General features: G+C 41.1%; 2 protein-coding genes across 3 annotated transcripts; one reads left to right on the top strand and one right to left on the bottom strand.

The window, feature by feature from the left end:
- Window positions 1-20: 20 nt before the first annotated feature.
- Window positions 21-10,613, bottom strand: atg9b (autophagy related 9B). 2 transcript variants are annotated; one of them, XM_070844397.1, is made up of 13 exons: window positions 9,944-10,613; window positions 9,755-9,798; window positions 9,350-9,414; window positions 8,397-8,567; window positions 6,388-6,529; window positions 5,455-6,203; window positions 4,908-5,061; window positions 4,481-4,660; window positions 4,082-4,327; window positions 3,663-3,901; window positions 3,458-3,551; window positions 1,415-1,499; window positions 21-765 (listed from the first exon to the last, which is right to left on the bottom strand). In XM_070844397.1, exons 1-13 carry the CDS (start codon window positions 10,050-10,052, stop codon window positions 611-613), a joined length of 2,433 nt encoding a protein of 810 aa, XP_070700498.1. In that variant the 5' UTR covers window positions 10,053-10,613; the 3' UTR covers window positions 21-610. The 2 variants fall into 2 exon arrangements, with proteins under 2 accessions (XP_070700498.1, XP_070700497.1); XM_070844396.1 differs by lacking the exons at window positions 9,755-9,798; window positions 9,944-10,613 and having other exon boundaries at window positions 21-427; window positions 593-765; window positions 9,350-9,433.
- Window positions 10,614-10,917: 304 nt separating this feature from the next.
- On the top strand, window positions 10,918-16,368 carry abcb8 (ATP-binding cassette, sub-family B (MDR/TAP), member 8). The gene is made up of 16 exons (XM_070844398.1): window positions 10,918-11,103; window positions 11,762-12,092; window positions 12,177-12,332; window positions 12,719-12,813; window positions 12,943-13,048; window positions 13,138-13,299; window positions 13,883-13,968; window positions 14,082-14,179; window positions 14,281-14,386; window positions 14,510-14,543; window positions 14,639-14,775; window positions 14,878-14,972; window positions 15,062-15,195; window positions 15,287-15,434; window positions 15,516-15,766; window positions 15,972-16,368. Exons 1-16 carry the CDS (start codon window positions 11,000-11,002, stop codon window positions 16,053-16,055), a joined length of 2,127 nt encoding a protein of 708 aa, XP_070700499.1. The 5' UTR covers window positions 10,918-10,999; the 3' UTR covers window positions 16,056-16,368.
- Window positions 16,369-17,397: the final 1,029 nt, after the last annotated feature.

Raw genomic sequence — 17,397 nt, 5'->3', positions numbered from 1 at the left:
TAGACTCGCGCTGTAAAACTTTGTGATGCACAAATACACGAATTGTGCATGAATTGGGATCAGCAGAAGTGGTGATGAGCCTTTCGCATTCCACAATACAATTAGACACACCCACCATCACATGGTGATCCTATGAATACACTCCATCGTCTCTCTGTCTCTCTCGACACACAGTATTTTTGTCTGTACAAGTTTATGAAAAAAAATAAAATAAAAATCAGGGTGAAACGGACGGAAGACGTATGGTTTCCCTGATGCCATAGTCTGCCTGATGTGACAGGATGAGGCGTGGAGGTGCAGAGACAGTGGTTATTAAATGAGCCCCTCCTACAACAAACGCTGAATGGTGTTTTAAAGGTCCATGCTAAATTCTCCACGAAGATCATCTAAGGCCACAATGTTCATAGAAGAAAGTAAAATGTAAACTCTATAAAAAAAAAGAGAAGGAGAAATTATCATGGCGATGTATCCCTTGTAGGATAAAAGGCCATCGTTAGTTAGGTTCAGCAAATAAGTATGTCACAGGATACAGAACCACAAAGCATAGATCAGTGACATGTGTCCTATACACAGTTTAAAAGAGAGCATATACCTTATGACATAAGGCACTTCAACAACTACTCCCAGTGCCTGGTTTTGGAGTAGATCCACTGTTGATCTCCTGATCATCTTCATTCTCCTCCTCCTCCTCCTCTTGCCACCCGCCAAGGTGGACAGGGGTGGGCATGGAAATACTGGAACCAAGGCCACTATGTGCCTGGAAACCTGATAAGAGTGTTGATACAGAGTCAAGTCAGAGTCTAATCAATACAAGGAATTCATCCAAGGAATCAAAATGATTTGCGTTTTTCAGTCTTGTCCTACCTCCAATTTTAGGACATTACCAGTTTTTCTGCATATTTAAGCCAATTTTCTACAAATCATGTACATATGCTTTACATTTTTTGAATCATGCTGTAATGTTTTACATGAAAAATCCACTTAAACAGACTTGAAACGTGTAAGAAGTTGCAAGGAGCTTCATATCTGCACTCATGCTAAGTTATGTTGCTTGCCAAGCTGTCGATGGCAGCTTAATTTCTGTACTACATTCCCATGTGGTATAAAGACAATACTTAATAAAGCAGGCATAATGGCTTCAAAAATCAATTCTAATCTAATTTAAAACACTTTATGGCTCCGCTTGTAGCTGTTGATCTGACTGGAGTGTGTAATAAAGTGCTGCAGATTTAGGTCACATCCATGATTTCAGGACCAAAGGCAACCTTCTGTATTACACACATAATTTGATTCGGTGTTACACATCAAAATGTTTAAATATCATCTTTAAAAAAAGAAATCACTATAAGTTAAACTGAACTACACAGTGAAAGTCACTTGCAAGGTTCTTCAAAAATCAATATTTTCCTTTTACCAGTGTTTGTGTGTAGATCTCTCATTGGCACTGGGTTCTGCCACTGCCCTGAACTTCTCTGCGGATGGGAGCTCTGCTGGTGGAGCTGCAGAGACAAGCAGTTGTCAAAATAGTGTGGAACACGTACAGAAAAGTGCTAACTGCACCCAACAGCAATATCAAATATATACCAACTGTAGCAGGAGACATTTTTAGAAACTTAGCAGCTAAACTGACCATTTAAATCAGCTACGATTTTTGTTTCTAAGTAATGTTACGCCAAATGTTTAGCAGTTATGATCAAAGACTTAAAATCAGTGTTTCCCCTTTGATTATTCAATAGTAGGACTCTACTACAGCAGAATAGAAGTCCCATTACTGAAATCCTCCCACTCCTCATTTTTCAGAGGACATCTACATCACATGCATCTTTGTAGAAACGTGTAAGAATCCTGATGAATCGTATTCCTCTATATGACAGAGCTCTATTGTTCTCCAGAATCTTAAAAAGACAAACAAGAACCAAACTATAGCACTGGATAAAATGTTCCTTCCTTACAATGAACCTGGGCACTGTTTATTTTGAGTCGATCCCACATACAGAGATTTCATTTTTTTTTTTTTTTAAATATGAATTATTTCAGATTTCCCCTACTCATTACTGTCCACAAATGTACTGTATGTACTTAAGCCTCAAGAGCCCTTCTGGTGCCGACAGACACACAGAAACCTCCCAGCAGGGCATTACCTCCTGCTGCTGCAACTCCATCCTAGGGGAAACACTGAAATGATGAATGTTTAATGTGTTTCTTCGGGCTGTCACCACAACAGTATATGTAGCTAATGATGGCTAGCCACAGCTACACAGCTGTACAGTACAGCATGTTTGCCAATACAAGGCTACAGCACATCCTCAAGTGTCAAACTGCATTAAAAGTTCTGTAAACAAGATTGTTTATCCAAGTAATGCAATTTGAGATGATGTTTTTCACATTCCCCCAATGCCTTAACTCACACCTAAGTTTTGGTAATAAGCTGCCTGTGGTAGGTCATCTCATACCATCTATTGGGTTATGCGTCTATTGAGCTATATGAAGTGGCCAAAGAGTAATGATAGACTTTTACTCCATTGTATTCTATAAGAGTTTCCAAAAATAAAACTACTCTCACTCACCACCTCCAAGTCACATGTCCCTGCCCTTTCTCTTGCTTCCTTTACTCCTTCTTTCTCCCTCTCTGTCCACTAAGTCCACAAGAGTCAACATGAGTTGATCTGGTAAACTACTTCATGCTGCTGATATTTGAAGTTGATCCTTTCTTATTTACCTCCATGCCTCCTCTGCTGCCATTTAGCTCTTCTCCTTTCTCCTTTTCCTTTGCCTGATTATAACAAAGTGAACATGCTGTAAGGAGCAGCATTTGGCTACTATAAGAAGCTTCCATAGAAACACAGCTATGCCCGATGTCACTGTTCCCTTTCATGGTTATTGTTACTATGTCAAACACGGGTTCGGCCGAGGTGTGAATGTTCGGGGTCATGGCTAAATCAGAGACTAGCTTTGTTGAGACTGCAAATTTCTTGCGATAGTTTGAGAGACAGCTTGAAGCTAGAGCCAGCTGTTTTCTTCTAAAAGTAGAGTGAAGAACCTGCTCACCCCAGCATCACTTCGCTGTTTAACTTTTAAATATTTTTAAAAATAAGGCCACGGAATACCTTGCAGTCTTTGAACTCAAATTTAAGTGCATTCACATTTAATTCGATACTTTCTACTTATTGTGGGCTGTATCCCCCACACAAGTGTATCACGATTACACTCCAGACATGGGGACTTGAAAGAGAATGCTTTTTTCATCTTAAAAACTGATCACCACTGGGATGTCTTGTAACCAACATGAATTCAAGCTGACGACGGCAGCAGCAGGGACCAAACAACAAAGGTTTTAGTCTAATACTGCAAAAAATACAATCTGGGGTGTATCACTTTAAATTGCAAGCACACAGCAGAGAAAAGGACAGATATATTAATGTCAACTGTAGGCTGCACTTCATGGTCAGGAAGTTACCTCATGCATGTAGATGGCATGGAGACTCATCTCTGCTGATGCAAACTCTGAGTGTAGTGTATTGCTCCGGATGCGAGAGTCACTGTTAGTCATACTGAAAGAGAAACAGTTTAACCAAAGTTGATAACAAGCCTTATTTATCAATTTCTAATAGCTACAGTATGTAAATAATGCAGTAAAAGAAAATGTAATGTGTGGTGACTACCTGTCAATGATGGTGCGATCACTGCGATACATGGTGCTCTCGGGGTGGACGGAGGAGGGCAGGAGGCCATGCGAGCGGCCGCGGCTGGTATGTGCGAGTTGGGAGGTGGACAAAGACGCCAGGACACTGGCAGCAGCAGAAGCGGCGGTGCTTGGTGGGATGAAGCGATGGTCTCGCCCTTGCAGTCCGGATGCAGTTAGAATGGGGTGGGCCAGGACACTAGCCAACAGATTATCAGGCTGGAAACAACAACATGCATCAATACAGAGCAACTAAGTAAAGGAGATAAAATGTAGTCTTTTGAGAAAATGTATTACTGATTCTTATATCAGCTGAGTAAATACATCTTCCAGTATTTACATGACTTTTATACTTAATGTGTGGTACAAGGCAATTGTGTGATAGTCAGGGATTCTCACCCCACTGGCAGACTCATTGGACTGCAGAGAGGTGCAGAGAGGAGCCTCAGAGAGCAGCAGCTGGGTGGAGGGGCCGCCCTGTGCATCATGCTGCACCTTTTCCTTTAGATGGCTGATAAACACTGAGCTCTCCTGAGGCGGCTGCCAGCGTGGGTTCTTAATGGTGAAATGCATGAGAGACAACTCTGTCTTGCCATTTTCAGCTTGTTGGTATACAGAAGCCTCCGTCTGGCCTTCTGACATCCACTGCAAAAAACGTGTTAAGATATATATCAATTCAAGCAACATCGCAACATTAGACTTGACCTTTGCTCATTGAGGGTCATAGTCTCTCCAGTTGGATAAAAGCTAATGAATTGATTGGCTTGAACCCAATATAATGGAAGGAGCAAGTCTTACTGTTGGGTTTCCATGACGTCTGATGTCCATCTGTGCAAAGGAACAGATGTCTCCAACCCCGACCACCTCCACAGTGAAATTCCTGAAGAAGTCAATGATCTCAAGAGACTTATTCCTCAGGAGGAAGATGAGAATGAAGGGTGTGACAATAGGACTGAGCAGCTCCTCCAGGATGAACACCTGATTTGGACAGAAATAATACTAATCATAAATTCTCACATTTTAAATATTCATATTCTGAAAAAGCTGCCAAAATGCTTCAGTAAATCCAGCGATTCTGCCAATGGACTGTATCCAGTGTGACAGCATCTAATCATTGACCTGGCGCTACATTAAAAACTTCATCAATCACGACTGAAACTCATCCATAACATTAGTCTGACTGTGACAAATGTGTTCTTATCTGCAGAGTCTCTCCACTCCTCACCGCTTTGTACTGGAACAGCTGCGCCACCTCGTCGCGGGTCTCACTCTTGTTAGCATAGCCCCTCCAGTGGTCTGGCATGTAGTGAATGTGTGCCAGCATGCACTGCAGCAGCTGTTCTGGACACCACACCATATGCTCATCTGGGATGAAGGACCTGGTGTAGGACAGGTTCAAAATTTGTACATTTCCCAACTATACCAATGCATATGAGATGAATCAGGAAAACGTAACAGTTTTGTACAGTATAGCTTGATTTTTGACTGAAAATCTGTGACTGATTAGGGGATAATAATGCCCTTAAAATGTTGATAGCAGGATGTATAGTTTCCTTTACAATTAACTTTACTCTACAACCTGTCTGAAAAGACAGAAATGAATTAATAAAATAAAAACAATTGCGAATCATAATCTAACATCGTCTACATTTGCCTTTATAACATAAAATCAACCGCAAGACTAACAAGTACAGACAACTTCCTAAAGTTTTATACCCACTGACAGTGATCCTGGAATGGCTCCAGGAAAAAAAGCTGCTCTGAACACTCACCTGGTGATAGTAATCACCACCCCCAGCACCGTGATAGCTGTCAGGATGTGCTGCACTGTCAGAACATCCTCATCGTAGACTGTCAGTGCAATGAGCACAGCCAATACTGAGCCTGAGAAGAAGGCAACGTTCTTAGCAAACACAGTCAGCAGTGGTGATGTAAAGGAGTTCATGTATTTGGAAGTGGGTTTGTAGCCACGGCCTAAACGTCCGTGCAGCTCATGGTCCAGCTCGTTGAAGTGTCGCAGATATAAACGACCATACAGGGACCAGCGTCGTGCACCCAGGCTTCCAGGTTCTCTGCGGATCACTTCGGTATAGCTGAAGAAAGCGTAGAGGACCTGCCACACGAGGATGAAGGGACACAGTAGCAAGTTGGCCAAACCCATCATCAGGATGACTCTACTAAGCTGCTGTGCGAGCTCCAGGCGGTTTCCACTCCGCTTGTACTTGGGGTGCAGGTTCCACTTATTCTGAAACAGAGAGCCAGGCCCCCAGAAGAGGATGAGCTCAAAGTTGTATTTGAGCCCCTGGGTGAGAAACACCACATTGCCCAGCAGGGGGAGCTGCAGCTGCACTGGCAGCAGTGACTTGTTTATCATGGCCACCATGTAGTTCTTGAATCGCAGGATGCGGTGATAGATGTCCAGTTCTGTCAGCTCTTTCTTGTGTATGCACATTTGCTGCTCTCGTTGCAGGCTGATGAGCCGATCCTGGACTTCCTGCCATGTGAAGTTGCATAGTTCATCCTGGGACAAGAAGGCAAGGAGCACAGAGTAAACTGGCTAATACCTCAGAGAAAACACATGACAACACATGACAACGCATCATTTGATGTATTTCTGTTGTCATGTCATTAAGACGTTTGACACAACATGATTTGAATTACTTTTTGCTGTATATAATGATAAGGTATCCAGGTGTAACACTCACCATTCTGATCTTCAATGCTTTGATGTAGAACTGCCTGATCTCCCAGTAGCTCAGAACATTGCAAAAGACTTTAACAAGTCGATAGATCCAGAAGATGGCTGCCATGATGAGAAGGAATATAATCCAGCTGTTCTCTTGAATCCTAAACAGAAACAAAAACCTTTTTCAGATATCGCTAGCATTATATGTTGCATCTGTTCAAGTCATGGATTTTTGTCTTTGAGACATGGCTGACTACGTGGACGTTAGTTACAGCTGCTTTCAGACACGTAAGGACATTTACAGAAAGAGCCTCGACTCGACAAACATGATGTTCGGAAGGGAGGGGAAAGATCGCAAATGAAAAAGCATATAATCAACCTGACAGAGTGGTTAAGGGAGAAGCCAATTTGAAATCTGAGACTTCCTGGGAAATTTATGTAAAATGTAATCTGTCTATAGTGAATATTCAGAGGCACGCATGTGACCTCCTATTCTCTAATGACACTGTGAAAATGGACCCTTTATTCAGTATTCAACATGCAATGAAGTTACCTTGAAATGAGCAACTGTCGTTCTCAGTGTATGTTGTAATCTACTAAACTCACAGTAACCACAGTTTAATAGATGAATAAACTGAGTATTATGTGTCACAACTCAGAGCACACTGGGCATTAGTAACACACATTTATAAAAAATACATTAGCCAATATCGGTGCAATTGTTGACGCTCTTTTATGTTATTTCTACATTCGTTTGTTTTCATAAATATAAATAGCAAAATATTAGCATGTTTTCAGGACAAGCATCTAGCTTTAAAAGGGAAATTAGAGAGGAGGACAGAGATGTTCCCAATGGTGGGACAAGCTGTTCCCAAATTAGAATTCCATGTGGTTGCACATCGTTGACTTTGATATAAATGACTATTGAGCCACAGTCAGAATCAGGAACAAATTTATGACAGGGACTATTAGACTAGCTGGAGAAAACAAGGAGGGGCTAGGCCACATCTTGGGCAAAAAATATGACAACATGCTGTTGGGTGGGGGTGTGTAGGGGGAGGTCTGTCCCTTCACAGCCAGCTAGTGTGGTGTCATGTGGTTGGCCCAGGCGACTTTGTCAGTATTTCAGGGGGCCAGTTTTACCTCAGCAAAGCTATCAATTACATTGTCCTGTTCCCTGAACCAGTCTGAGCACCGTACACAAATACCCTCCTCCATGTAACTATCACTTGCAGGAATGTTGCAACTCGAAGCTGCAAATTCCACTTTGTAATAAACAACAAAACTGAGAAAAAAATACATTTCCTAGAATGACAAGTCACCTGTATTTAAAAGCAAACATGAAAATAAGATATCCAACATATCCAACTTTTAATACTGACTGATAATCTGCTATTACCACAGACATTAAGACCTTTTTCCACAATAATTAACTTTTATTTTGGCGGATGTCTTAAAAAATGAAATCTAAAAATATAGCATAATATTGTTATATATTGGATGTGTGTTAATGTTGATTCTTTTGGGACACTTTTTTAAGAATAAAAACAAGCAATGGAAACTGAAAGTTAATAAAAGAGCTTAAAGAGTCATTTCATACCATTACAAATTACAAGAGAGTTCTCATGATTTTCTGGGGTAAATAAAGAAACCCACAGTGTACAGCTAAGTTGGCTACTGTTCCATACTCCTTCTCTGTGAATGTGACTGTATCTTGCAGTCTGCAGCCACATCTGACACTATCCAATAAGAAATGAAGTCTGAAAGGCTGATTACAACTGTATTAAGCCAGACAAATTAAATCCCTCTGAAGGCCTGTCTCTAAACGGGCTCTAATAATAACCAAGACCATGTCTGCCTGAGAACAAAGTATCTAATCAAACTGGCTGGAACGGGAGGCCAGGCACATCACTTTATGTGAATGTATAGCCTTTTCAATTAATTCACCTTGACTTTTCCATTAATTTTCTTCCTCAATAGGGAAAAACACACTCAAGCTCTCCATTATACTGTACTGAACATGATTACCTCTGAGTGCACTGTTGGCTGGGAAGGATGGCATCTGGAAGAGTGACTTTGTTCCTGTCCAAGGGGTTCTGGCCCGGCCCGGTGTGGTTGACTGCTCGATTGGCAAACAGCACATCATACTCCACGCAGTTGACGAGAAACGTTGTGAATGTGACAACAAACAAAAACTGACTGTTAGGATGAGATGAAAAAAAGAAGACAAGAAAACCCAAAATATTAGCAACAAAGGAGATTAATATTGACATAATATTGACATATGTGACTATATTTAATCTATAACCATCACGCCAGACAGTGCATTCTGCATATACTGACAAGTGATTAATAGTGTGGTTAGGACAGATCAATTGCAGTTCCCTTATTAAATATGTTGACAGGTTGCGGTTTGTTCTGGGTTGTTGTTATAAGGACACATTTTCTGTGCTGATGGTTGAAAGGGCCCCTTAATAATTAGTCAGCTGTAGCCAGATTCAAACAGACACAAGACCAGGACCAAATAACAGTGATGGCATACTGGGTCAGAAGCCAAGAAGGATCTCAGGCGACAGGACCAGAAAATAAACATGTTTGCCTGGTGTCAGGATTAAGACTAACAGAATAAATTTCACCAGGAGAAATGATGTTGTACCAAGTAAGTGATGATAATAATAGCAATAAAGTAAAAAATAAATAAAGCAATAATCCAGTGTGCTGGAGAAATGATTTCATGAGCTTTAACTACAGATGTTGTTGCACTCATCTGGCTGAACCTGTTCATGCTGAAGCCTGAGGCACACTGTCATAACAACAAGAAAAATGACCAGCGACGTAAAGGAGGCCCAAGTCTTACAGAAAACAAGCATCCTGTTGGAACTGCAAAATCTGCCTGAAGCTGTTAATTATCAACACATTACTATATCTCATGATGTCTTCAGAGCATCTGAAATCTGTGTTTTAAACCATTTCATACTTACACAAGTTCAAAGAACTCTGACAGCATCATACAAGCAAAGCCATTCTTTTGATGAAAATGGTAGATGTGGACAGGCCGGTTAAGGAAAATCTAAAATAACATTAACTGAAAACATGAAACACGACCTTATACTTTGACACTGAAAGTACCTTGATTAAGCACAAACAAGAGAAACAAGATATCACAAACACAATTCAGTTTCCCACTTGATCCCTGCAGTAACACTGTAAAAACATGTGTCAGTGAAGAAGTAAACATTGCGTAATTCAGCAGATTCTAAATACAACTACTGACATGCATCTTAATCAGTTTGTGTGTCATTATGGCTTGATGCCAGTGACATATGCAATGACAACACACTTTGCATGAAACCTGTTATTTAACAAAACAGTAATTTAAAGGATATCCTTGTGAAGAAGTTATCCAGGTTCTTGATATGGTGCCATGAATCTGGAACATAAATGAAAGAATTAAATAGCTAGAGACCTTAGATCACTTTGAGCTAGTTTGTTTCAACTTAATTATTAGCTAAAAGATCTTCAATGTGCAACTATAAAATAGACCATTTACCTATTAGTAGCAATGACATGTTTACCTTTCAGGCCTTCTGGCACATGCACCAGTAAATCCTCCTCCCCTGGTGGCGAGTCCTCCTCAAAGTCCTCAATTCTCTGATACTCCTGGTAAGCTTCAAAGTTGGCCATTGTGCTTCACATTCTTAATGTCACTCCCGACTGACTGATATACTTGTAAACACTGTCCGAAACGAGTGCAGCCCCGTAGACTCAGTACATCCTGAGACAGCAGCTCAGATAAGGTTAGCTACTACTAGCATTAGCATGCTAACTGGCTAGTCTGACGGACAAGGCTCGTGTAACCCTACACTACCATGGTAACACGTAATATTCAAGGTAACAGCGAAGAATTAAAGTACACAAATCCCCGGCAGATTAATTAGTAAATGTTCGGTACCTTCGTAGCAGACTAGGTAACCTAAGTGAAGTGGCTGCTGGCTGTTTAGCCTGTGAATGATTCAGCCTCTCGTGTAGTCCGGGGTGACACGGTTTGTTTTGTTCCCGACTTGGTCCTGATGTTGATCTTCTTTTGCTTTACAGTCCAATCTTGGACGAGGCTCGTTTGATACGCGCAGCTGTGCTTTACTCACGACACCGTAGTCTTCAGTCTGGTTGGAGGTCCGTTAGGTGGTTTCCAAAAACACACTATCCTCCGTGTGTGTGTGTTAATGTATCTATATATGTGTGCGTGTGTGTCCACCGTTTTTGTCTTTCACAAACAAATGTCAACAAAAACGTCATTGACGTCATTTCTGGTTTCACTCGACGTCATTTCCGGGCATTAATTGTAGTTCTCTCGAGTTTTTCCCAAATAAAGTCCGATTTTTGTCGTGTTTCGTATTAACAGTGTTGCACAAATGACTCAAAATTCACCACTTTACTGCTGGCTGTGAAATAAACCCGCACACTGTTGTCACAAACCAATATTCACAGTAAGCACGAGCTTCTCTGTAGCTACAGAAATGCACTCTGGGTCAGAGTCAACATGGCAGCCTACAGGCTGTTGGTGGATTATTATAGAGCTTAACGATCATTTTAACCTGACGAGCCTGCTATCAGTGAAATAAACATTAAACATGCTTCAGTTACTGTGTTGTAGAGCAAGCATCACTGCTCCAGTGCGGTCACTGTCGTTATACCCGCGGTGCAATAACACAGCAGACTTGTGGAAACTTTCACGGTAGGGTAAAGTGACCTGGTACCTTGTTTAGCTAATGACAGCCGACCTGTATCTGCTACATAAGCCATATGTTAGATAACCAACACTGACGAGCTTGGCCTACAGTACAGCTGGTTGTTCCTCATGTGTTCAGATATAAATAGATAGGTACAGTGGTATGTACTAGTGTATATGTGTTTTTCATTTGATCAATCGATTAGATCAACAGAAAATTAGGTACCAATGCTCATGCTTAAGTTGATTTGCCTTTTCAACTGCAAAAGAACATTAAAGTGAAATAATGTTTCCTCAGGTCCAGAGTGCAACACTGACAAAACATCAGATGTATGAATTTTGATCAGTATTTGTTTTAATTGTTTCCAAGCAAAAATGGCCAAATATCTGGCTGCTCCAGTTTTTTAAATGTGAAGAGTTATTGGTCTGTAGTCATCGCGTCTGTTCATGCTGCATGTGAGGCAATGTAAGATGGAGAAGTTATTAATTCATAATAGTTAACAGGGGACGTAATCATCAGCCGAATACAGGTTGCAGCCTTAATTCAGCTAAATCTGAACGTACACAGCCTAAAATATATAGTCTTTGTTACATTACCTTCATAAGGCTTTAATTATAGCTTATTGGATGCCTAAAATTATTGATATTCTTTTGTCACATCCAGGTGGTACTCATCCCAAGGATCTACTGCGCAGGGCTCCTCACAGCAGCCTGGAAATGCTGTCAGTCGTATGTGGAGCCTCACTCAGAGAGCTGTCCGCCAGTCCACCCCCCGAACATCCAGCCCTCCGGGAGTGGCCCTGAAGTTCATCCTGGGACCAGCAGTTCTCGCTGTCTCTGCAAGGCTGTTTTGCCATGTAGCTTACTGCGAGGCAGATGTGAATAACAACATCCCGGTGGAAGTTGTAGCCAAGGACCCTGCACCTGAATTCAAATGGCATATCCTGTGGGAATTTGTCAAACCGCAACTGTTTGCTCTCATCGGAGCGGTTGTGGTACGTCAGTGTTTCTAAAATAAACTTGGATGTGACAACATGTAATTTACTCTGATCAACTGAACTGATTGTTTTTCTTTTCAGCTTGCTTTTGGTGCCGCCATCTTGAATATTCAAATCCCTTTGATGCTTGGGGATCTGGTGAATGTTGTGGCATCTTACTTGAGAGATCATACTAGGAATTATGTCCAAGAGATAAAAGGTCCTGCGCTGAAATTGCTCGGTTTGTATGCTGTCCAAGTAAGTACACAAGAAATATAAATGTTCTAACTTAACTTATTATACCAGTGATTTGCAAAGTATCAGTTACCTGACAAGAAATGCAGGGGACGGACACAAAAAAGCAACAGCTGGCCAATAAAATGCATTCCACAGCAGCTCTTAAATAACTACCATCTTTATGAGGGCTGTTATACTATATTTTTCTCAAACTATGTCATGGAAGTGTTGTTCACCTCAATGATAACACCACTTTTGAGGCTGTTAGTAAGCGCGTTTTCATATTGAATTACATCGTGAATTTTAACTGTATTTTAATCTTCAATAATTTGGCCCATTCAGTTATCGCTTGCAGATCTCAAGTTCATTATTCATTATGAAAAGGTGAATGATTATCCTTTGTGCAGGGCCTGCTGACAAGTGGCTACATCATCCTGCTCTCAAGGGTGGGGGAGAGAGTGGCAGCAGACATGAGGAAGACCCTTTTTGCATCCTTACTCAGGTACATATTACCCAGTCATAGAGCAAAGCAGAAAATGTAAATGCATGGATACAGTGAGAGCAACGGTCACCAGGCTGGACTGCATCTGCAGTCTAATGAGCGCTGTTAACATTGTCCGCTTTGTCTCAGGCAAGATGTGGCTTTCTTCGATGCCAATAAAACCGGGCAGCTGGTGAACCGTTTGACTGCTGACATTCAGGAGTTCAAGTCATCCTTTAAACTGGTCATCTCTCAGGTATAAAGTGCTGTATTTGTGTGTGAGTAATATTGTAAATAGGTTTAGCCTTGTAATTCCTTTTTTTTGTTGTTGTTGCATATTTACAGGGTCTGCGGAGTGTTACACAGACAGTTGGATGTTTCGTCTCCCTCTACGTCATCTCCCCCAAACTCACAGGTCTGACGGTAGTGGTCCTCCCCTGTCTAGTGGGAGGCGGGGCTCTGCTTGGCTCATTTCTCCGCAAACTATCTCGTTTGGCTCAAGAACAGGTGATCCTGAATGTTGTTTTTTTTTTGCTCAGAATATTTATTTACTGCACGTCTTGTACGCAGCTTGGGCTTTATTGCCACATCAGAGAAGCTGCAATATAACAAGATCCATAATCTCAAAAAGCCGTAGATATGAGCAAAACAGACCTTTGTAAGGAAGGTGGCACACATATTGTTCCTGTATCTTCCTCTTTAAGCACTATATATATATATAGATATAGATATATATATATATATATATCTCTGTTTTCAAATGCCATGTCCTCATAAAAGTTAAGATGCTGTTTCTTTGCAGCTTCTTCTTGCCTCCTACTCTGATCCTCATAATTTTGAGGACTGACGTACAAACAGACAGATATGTCATTAATACACCAAATAAGCAGAAGTGAAGAAGTCAGAAGTGACTGTTGTTCTCTCTCAATCTTTGCGCAGCTACCATGAAGCATAAGTATGTTATTACACAGAAAACTCAACCTGTTCACCTAAAGTATCTGACTGTACAGCATGTACAGTTTGAGACACAATGAAATCCATGTACTGTCTGGCTGTGTCTTGACTTCATTTTGTCTGTGTTTAATTTAAGGTAGCAAAAGCAACTGGAGTGGCAGATGAGGCACTTGGCAACGTGCGGACAGTGAAAGCTTTTGCGATGGAAGAGAGGGAGCTCCAGTAAGTGAGAGTATATGCTGATATTCTAACAGCCATAGGACTTAGAGACATGGTATCCTGTATGTCAGAGATAATATGCTTTACTTTCCAAAACCTTTTTCTTTGGGCTCCAGGTTATATGGATATGAGGTTGACAAATCGTGTGAAATGAATGAAAATCTTGGTGCTGGAATCGCAGTTTTTCAAGGACTGTCGAACATTGCCCTTAACTGTGAGTGTGTTTTAGCGACTGATAAACACAACGTCGGACTGGCACTGCGTCTCACGATATCCAGCACAGTAATGTTTTTGTGTTGTCTTCTGTTAATACAGGCATTGTCCTAGGAACTATTTTCGCTGGAGGGACTTTAATTTCAAACAATGAAATATCCCCTGGAGACCTCATGTCTTTCCTGGTTGCCTCCCAGACTGTTCAGAGGTAAACGACACAACTTGCTGCACAATATCTGTCTATCTTTATTACCATTTACAATGAATTGTATTAGTTTAAATGTAGCTAATGTTAGGGGATCACTCACTCACTCATCATTTTTATGCTCAGGTCATTGGCCAGTATCTCTATCCTTTTTGGACAGGTGAGTAAATACTTCATCTATTGTGTGTGCACATGTAGGAATGTGAAATAATATATAGTGAGAAATCAAGCTATAAATCACAACATTTGCTACAGATGGTGAGAGGACTGAGCTCTGGGGCCCGGGTTTTTGAATACCTGTCTTTGAAGCCGACCATACCACTGTCTGGAGGAGGACGCATCCCGTACAATTCCCTGACAGGAAGAGTGGATTTCATGAACATTTCATTCAGGTTAATTCAAATCAAAAGTAGATTTCTTGACAATTCTAGACATTCACAGAACATAAATATCAGAGGATTCTGTCTGTTTTTTTTATTTTTGTGTATTAATAGTTATCCAACAAGACCTGGCCATCAGATCTTGAATAAGTTCTGCTTAACGCTGCCACCTTCTAAAACCATCGCCATCGTTGGAGAGTCTGGAGGAGGTGACGTCTTCTTTAATGATTCTGATTGTAAACGTGTGACGTGTAAACAATGTGATGGCCCTATAAATGATTATTGCAACACATTTTAGGAAAGTCCACTGTGGCGTCTTTGCTGGAGCGTTTCTACGACCCAACCAGTGGTGTAATCATGCTGGACGGACTTGACATTCGAACTCTGGACCTGTCCTGGCTCAGGGGGCAAGTCATTGGATTTATCAATCAGGTAGAGCTTGTTCATCATAAATACACAACCAATTTTGAAAACAGGGATATAATTAGTCAAATGTATTAATTATAAACGTGTATCTTTGCAGGAGCCAGTTTTGTTCGGATCATCTATCATGGAGAACATCCGCTTTGGGTTGCCTCGTGCCACAGATGCTGAGGTCATTAATGCAGCCAAGCAAGCCAACGCTCACCGCTTCATTACAAGTTTCCCAGACGGCTATAACACCGTGGTTGGTATGTGCTCTCATTTGGGGATTCAGACCTATGAAAAGGTGTGTGCCATTTAAATACTAAGCTCTAGATTTCTAAACCCAGGTGAGCGAGGTGTGACGTTATCGGGTGGCCAGAAACAGCGCATCGCTATCGCCCGCGCCTTGATCAAGAACCCTAGCATCCTGGTGCTGGATGAGGCCACCAGCGCCCTAGACGCAGAGTCGGAGCGAGTGGTGCAGGAGGCTCTGGACAGGGCCACAAGGGGTCGCACTGTGCTCATCATCGCCCACCGGCTGAGCACCATCCAAGGGGCCGACCTCATCTGTGTCATGAGCAATGGCCGTATTGTGGAGGTGAGGCAGCAGAGTATTGAGAGAAATTAAGGTGCTCTTATCTCCCGTTAAAAGTCTCGGCTAATTTATTGGACTACCTTGTAAGTTCAAAGGAGCGCTGAAAGGAATTGGCTTCATACAGGTGTATTGGTCGTTTCCATTTCAATGTACTGACTGTGTAATATAAGTCTTAATTACATCTAACAGCTTCCTCTTTCCTTTCAAGGCCGGGACTCACTTGGAGCTGCTGAGCAAAGGAGGACTTTACTCTGATCTGATCCGCAGACAAAGAGCTGAAGGGCAGAAATGAGCGCACAAATTTGTTTACTGTAGATTTACAACAAGACTTCAGTGATTGATGGAATTTCTTTTAAATGAAATTTATAGGAAAGGCTTGTGTGAACAGATAGATTATGTAAAACATGTCAAGTACATATGCCAGCACTCTCTTTAGTTTTATTACAATCTTATGTATGTAAATATATAAGCGGACCAACTGGGTCAGACTGTGATGATTAATAACTACACTACTGTACAGTCTCTGACTTAAATGGGAATTTCACAACACTGTTTTCTCTTATCCTGTATAGAATGATAAATTATGATGTGGCAGAATAAAAGAATCAAACTTTGCTTTAGTAAACTGTACTTTTCCTTTTTTTTTATGGACCATAAGACACAGTATTCCCATGTTTTTACAAGGCTGAAGAAACTAAACACTGAACCTCAATAGTGAGCAATATATGTTTTATGGATAGTGTTATTTCTTGTAGTGATCCTGCAGTTAAAATCATCCAATTCACTGGGGGATAAAGAAAGCAGAAGGGTAATTTCCACTCTGTGCTTCAGTTGCTCCCTCTAGATGTTAGCCTGGGGAGGAACTGCTGTTTTTGTACCTTTTTTTTTTTTTTTTACCTATTTTATAAAGGTGATAACTGTCTTTTAAAGCTGGTGTCTACCTCTGTATATATAAGTTTAATCACTGTAAGTTAAATTTAACTTATGACCATTGAAATCTATTGTGACACAGCTACTATGAAGCAACACATATTTTACAAGTACTTTTCAACCCTCCGGAGGCTGAATGCCCAAAACATCTAGGTTGGAGTATGACTGACTTTGTTGTGGCAATTTCTTTTATTCATTAATAGTATTATGGGCTCATTTGACAACCGGAACAAGTTAAAAGGTAAGATCTGTATCCCTATGAAGTAATATTGACGCAATTTAACAGGCACAGTAGGCTGTCTGGACTTAATAAATCAAAGTACATGAAAGTATAACCTGATATCTATCTAGTAGGATCCATTTGCAGCTTCAGATTAGATCACAAATGATCAGTTTAAACAAGGGAGACACATTTAAGAAGGCTCATCTGCAGTGAGTGTACTCATCCTGCACAGCTGTAATCTTTGACTATAAGAGTCAGGATGAAGAGTCTGATACTTGGACACTATTAGAGTGAACCAGTCTGCCCTCTGTATACACTCATTACGCCTTCATTCACAACCTAAGTCTGCTATTCAGTGTCTGCAGAGAAAAAACTGCTTCTGCTGCCAAGATGTCGCTTCATCCAGCAATGTTTTGATCTGGTTTTCAAGGGTGTTGCAATACATCTTTTGTCCTGTAGATGACCAAGAAGACGAGCTCTG

This window comes from Pempheris klunzingeri, chromosome 15 (assembly GCF_042242105.1).
Source record: "Pempheris klunzingeri isolate RE-2024b chromosome 15, fPemKlu1.hap1, whole genome shotgun sequence".
Lineage (NCBI taxonomy): Eukaryota > Metazoa > Chordata > Actinopteri > Acropomatiformes > Pempheridae > Pempheris > Pempheris klunzingeri.
This window is presented reverse-complemented; position numbering and strand designations above follow the sequence as displayed.

Excerpts from the sequence above, each read along its gene's own strand:
- atg9b (XM_070844397.1), bottom strand. The coding sequence starts at position 10,052 with ATGGCCAACTTTGAAGCTTACCAGGAGTATCAGAGAATTGAGGACTTT. Across the intron at positions 9,415-9,754 it reads TGGATAACTTCTTCACAAGG|ATCTACCATTTTCATCAAAA; the intron begins ATATCCTTTAAA and ends CGGCCTGTCCAC. Across the intron at positions 4,328-4,480 it reads GACGTCATGGAAACCCAACA|TGGATGTCAGAAGGCCAGAC; the intron begins GTAAGACTTGCT and ends CGTTTTTTGCAG.
- abcb8 (XM_070844398.1), top strand. The coding sequence starts at position 11,000 with ATGCTTCAGTTACTGTGTTGTAGAGCAAGCATCACTGCTCCAGTGCGG. Across the intron at positions 12,093-12,176 it reads CTCTCATCGGAGCGGTTGTG|CTTGCTTTTGGTGCCGCCAT; the intron begins GTACGTCAGTGT and ends TTTTCTTTTCAG. Across the intron at positions 12,814-12,942 it reads CTTTTTGCATCCTTACTCAG|GCAAGATGTGGCTTTCTTCG; the intron begins GTACATATTACC and ends GCTTTGTCTCAG.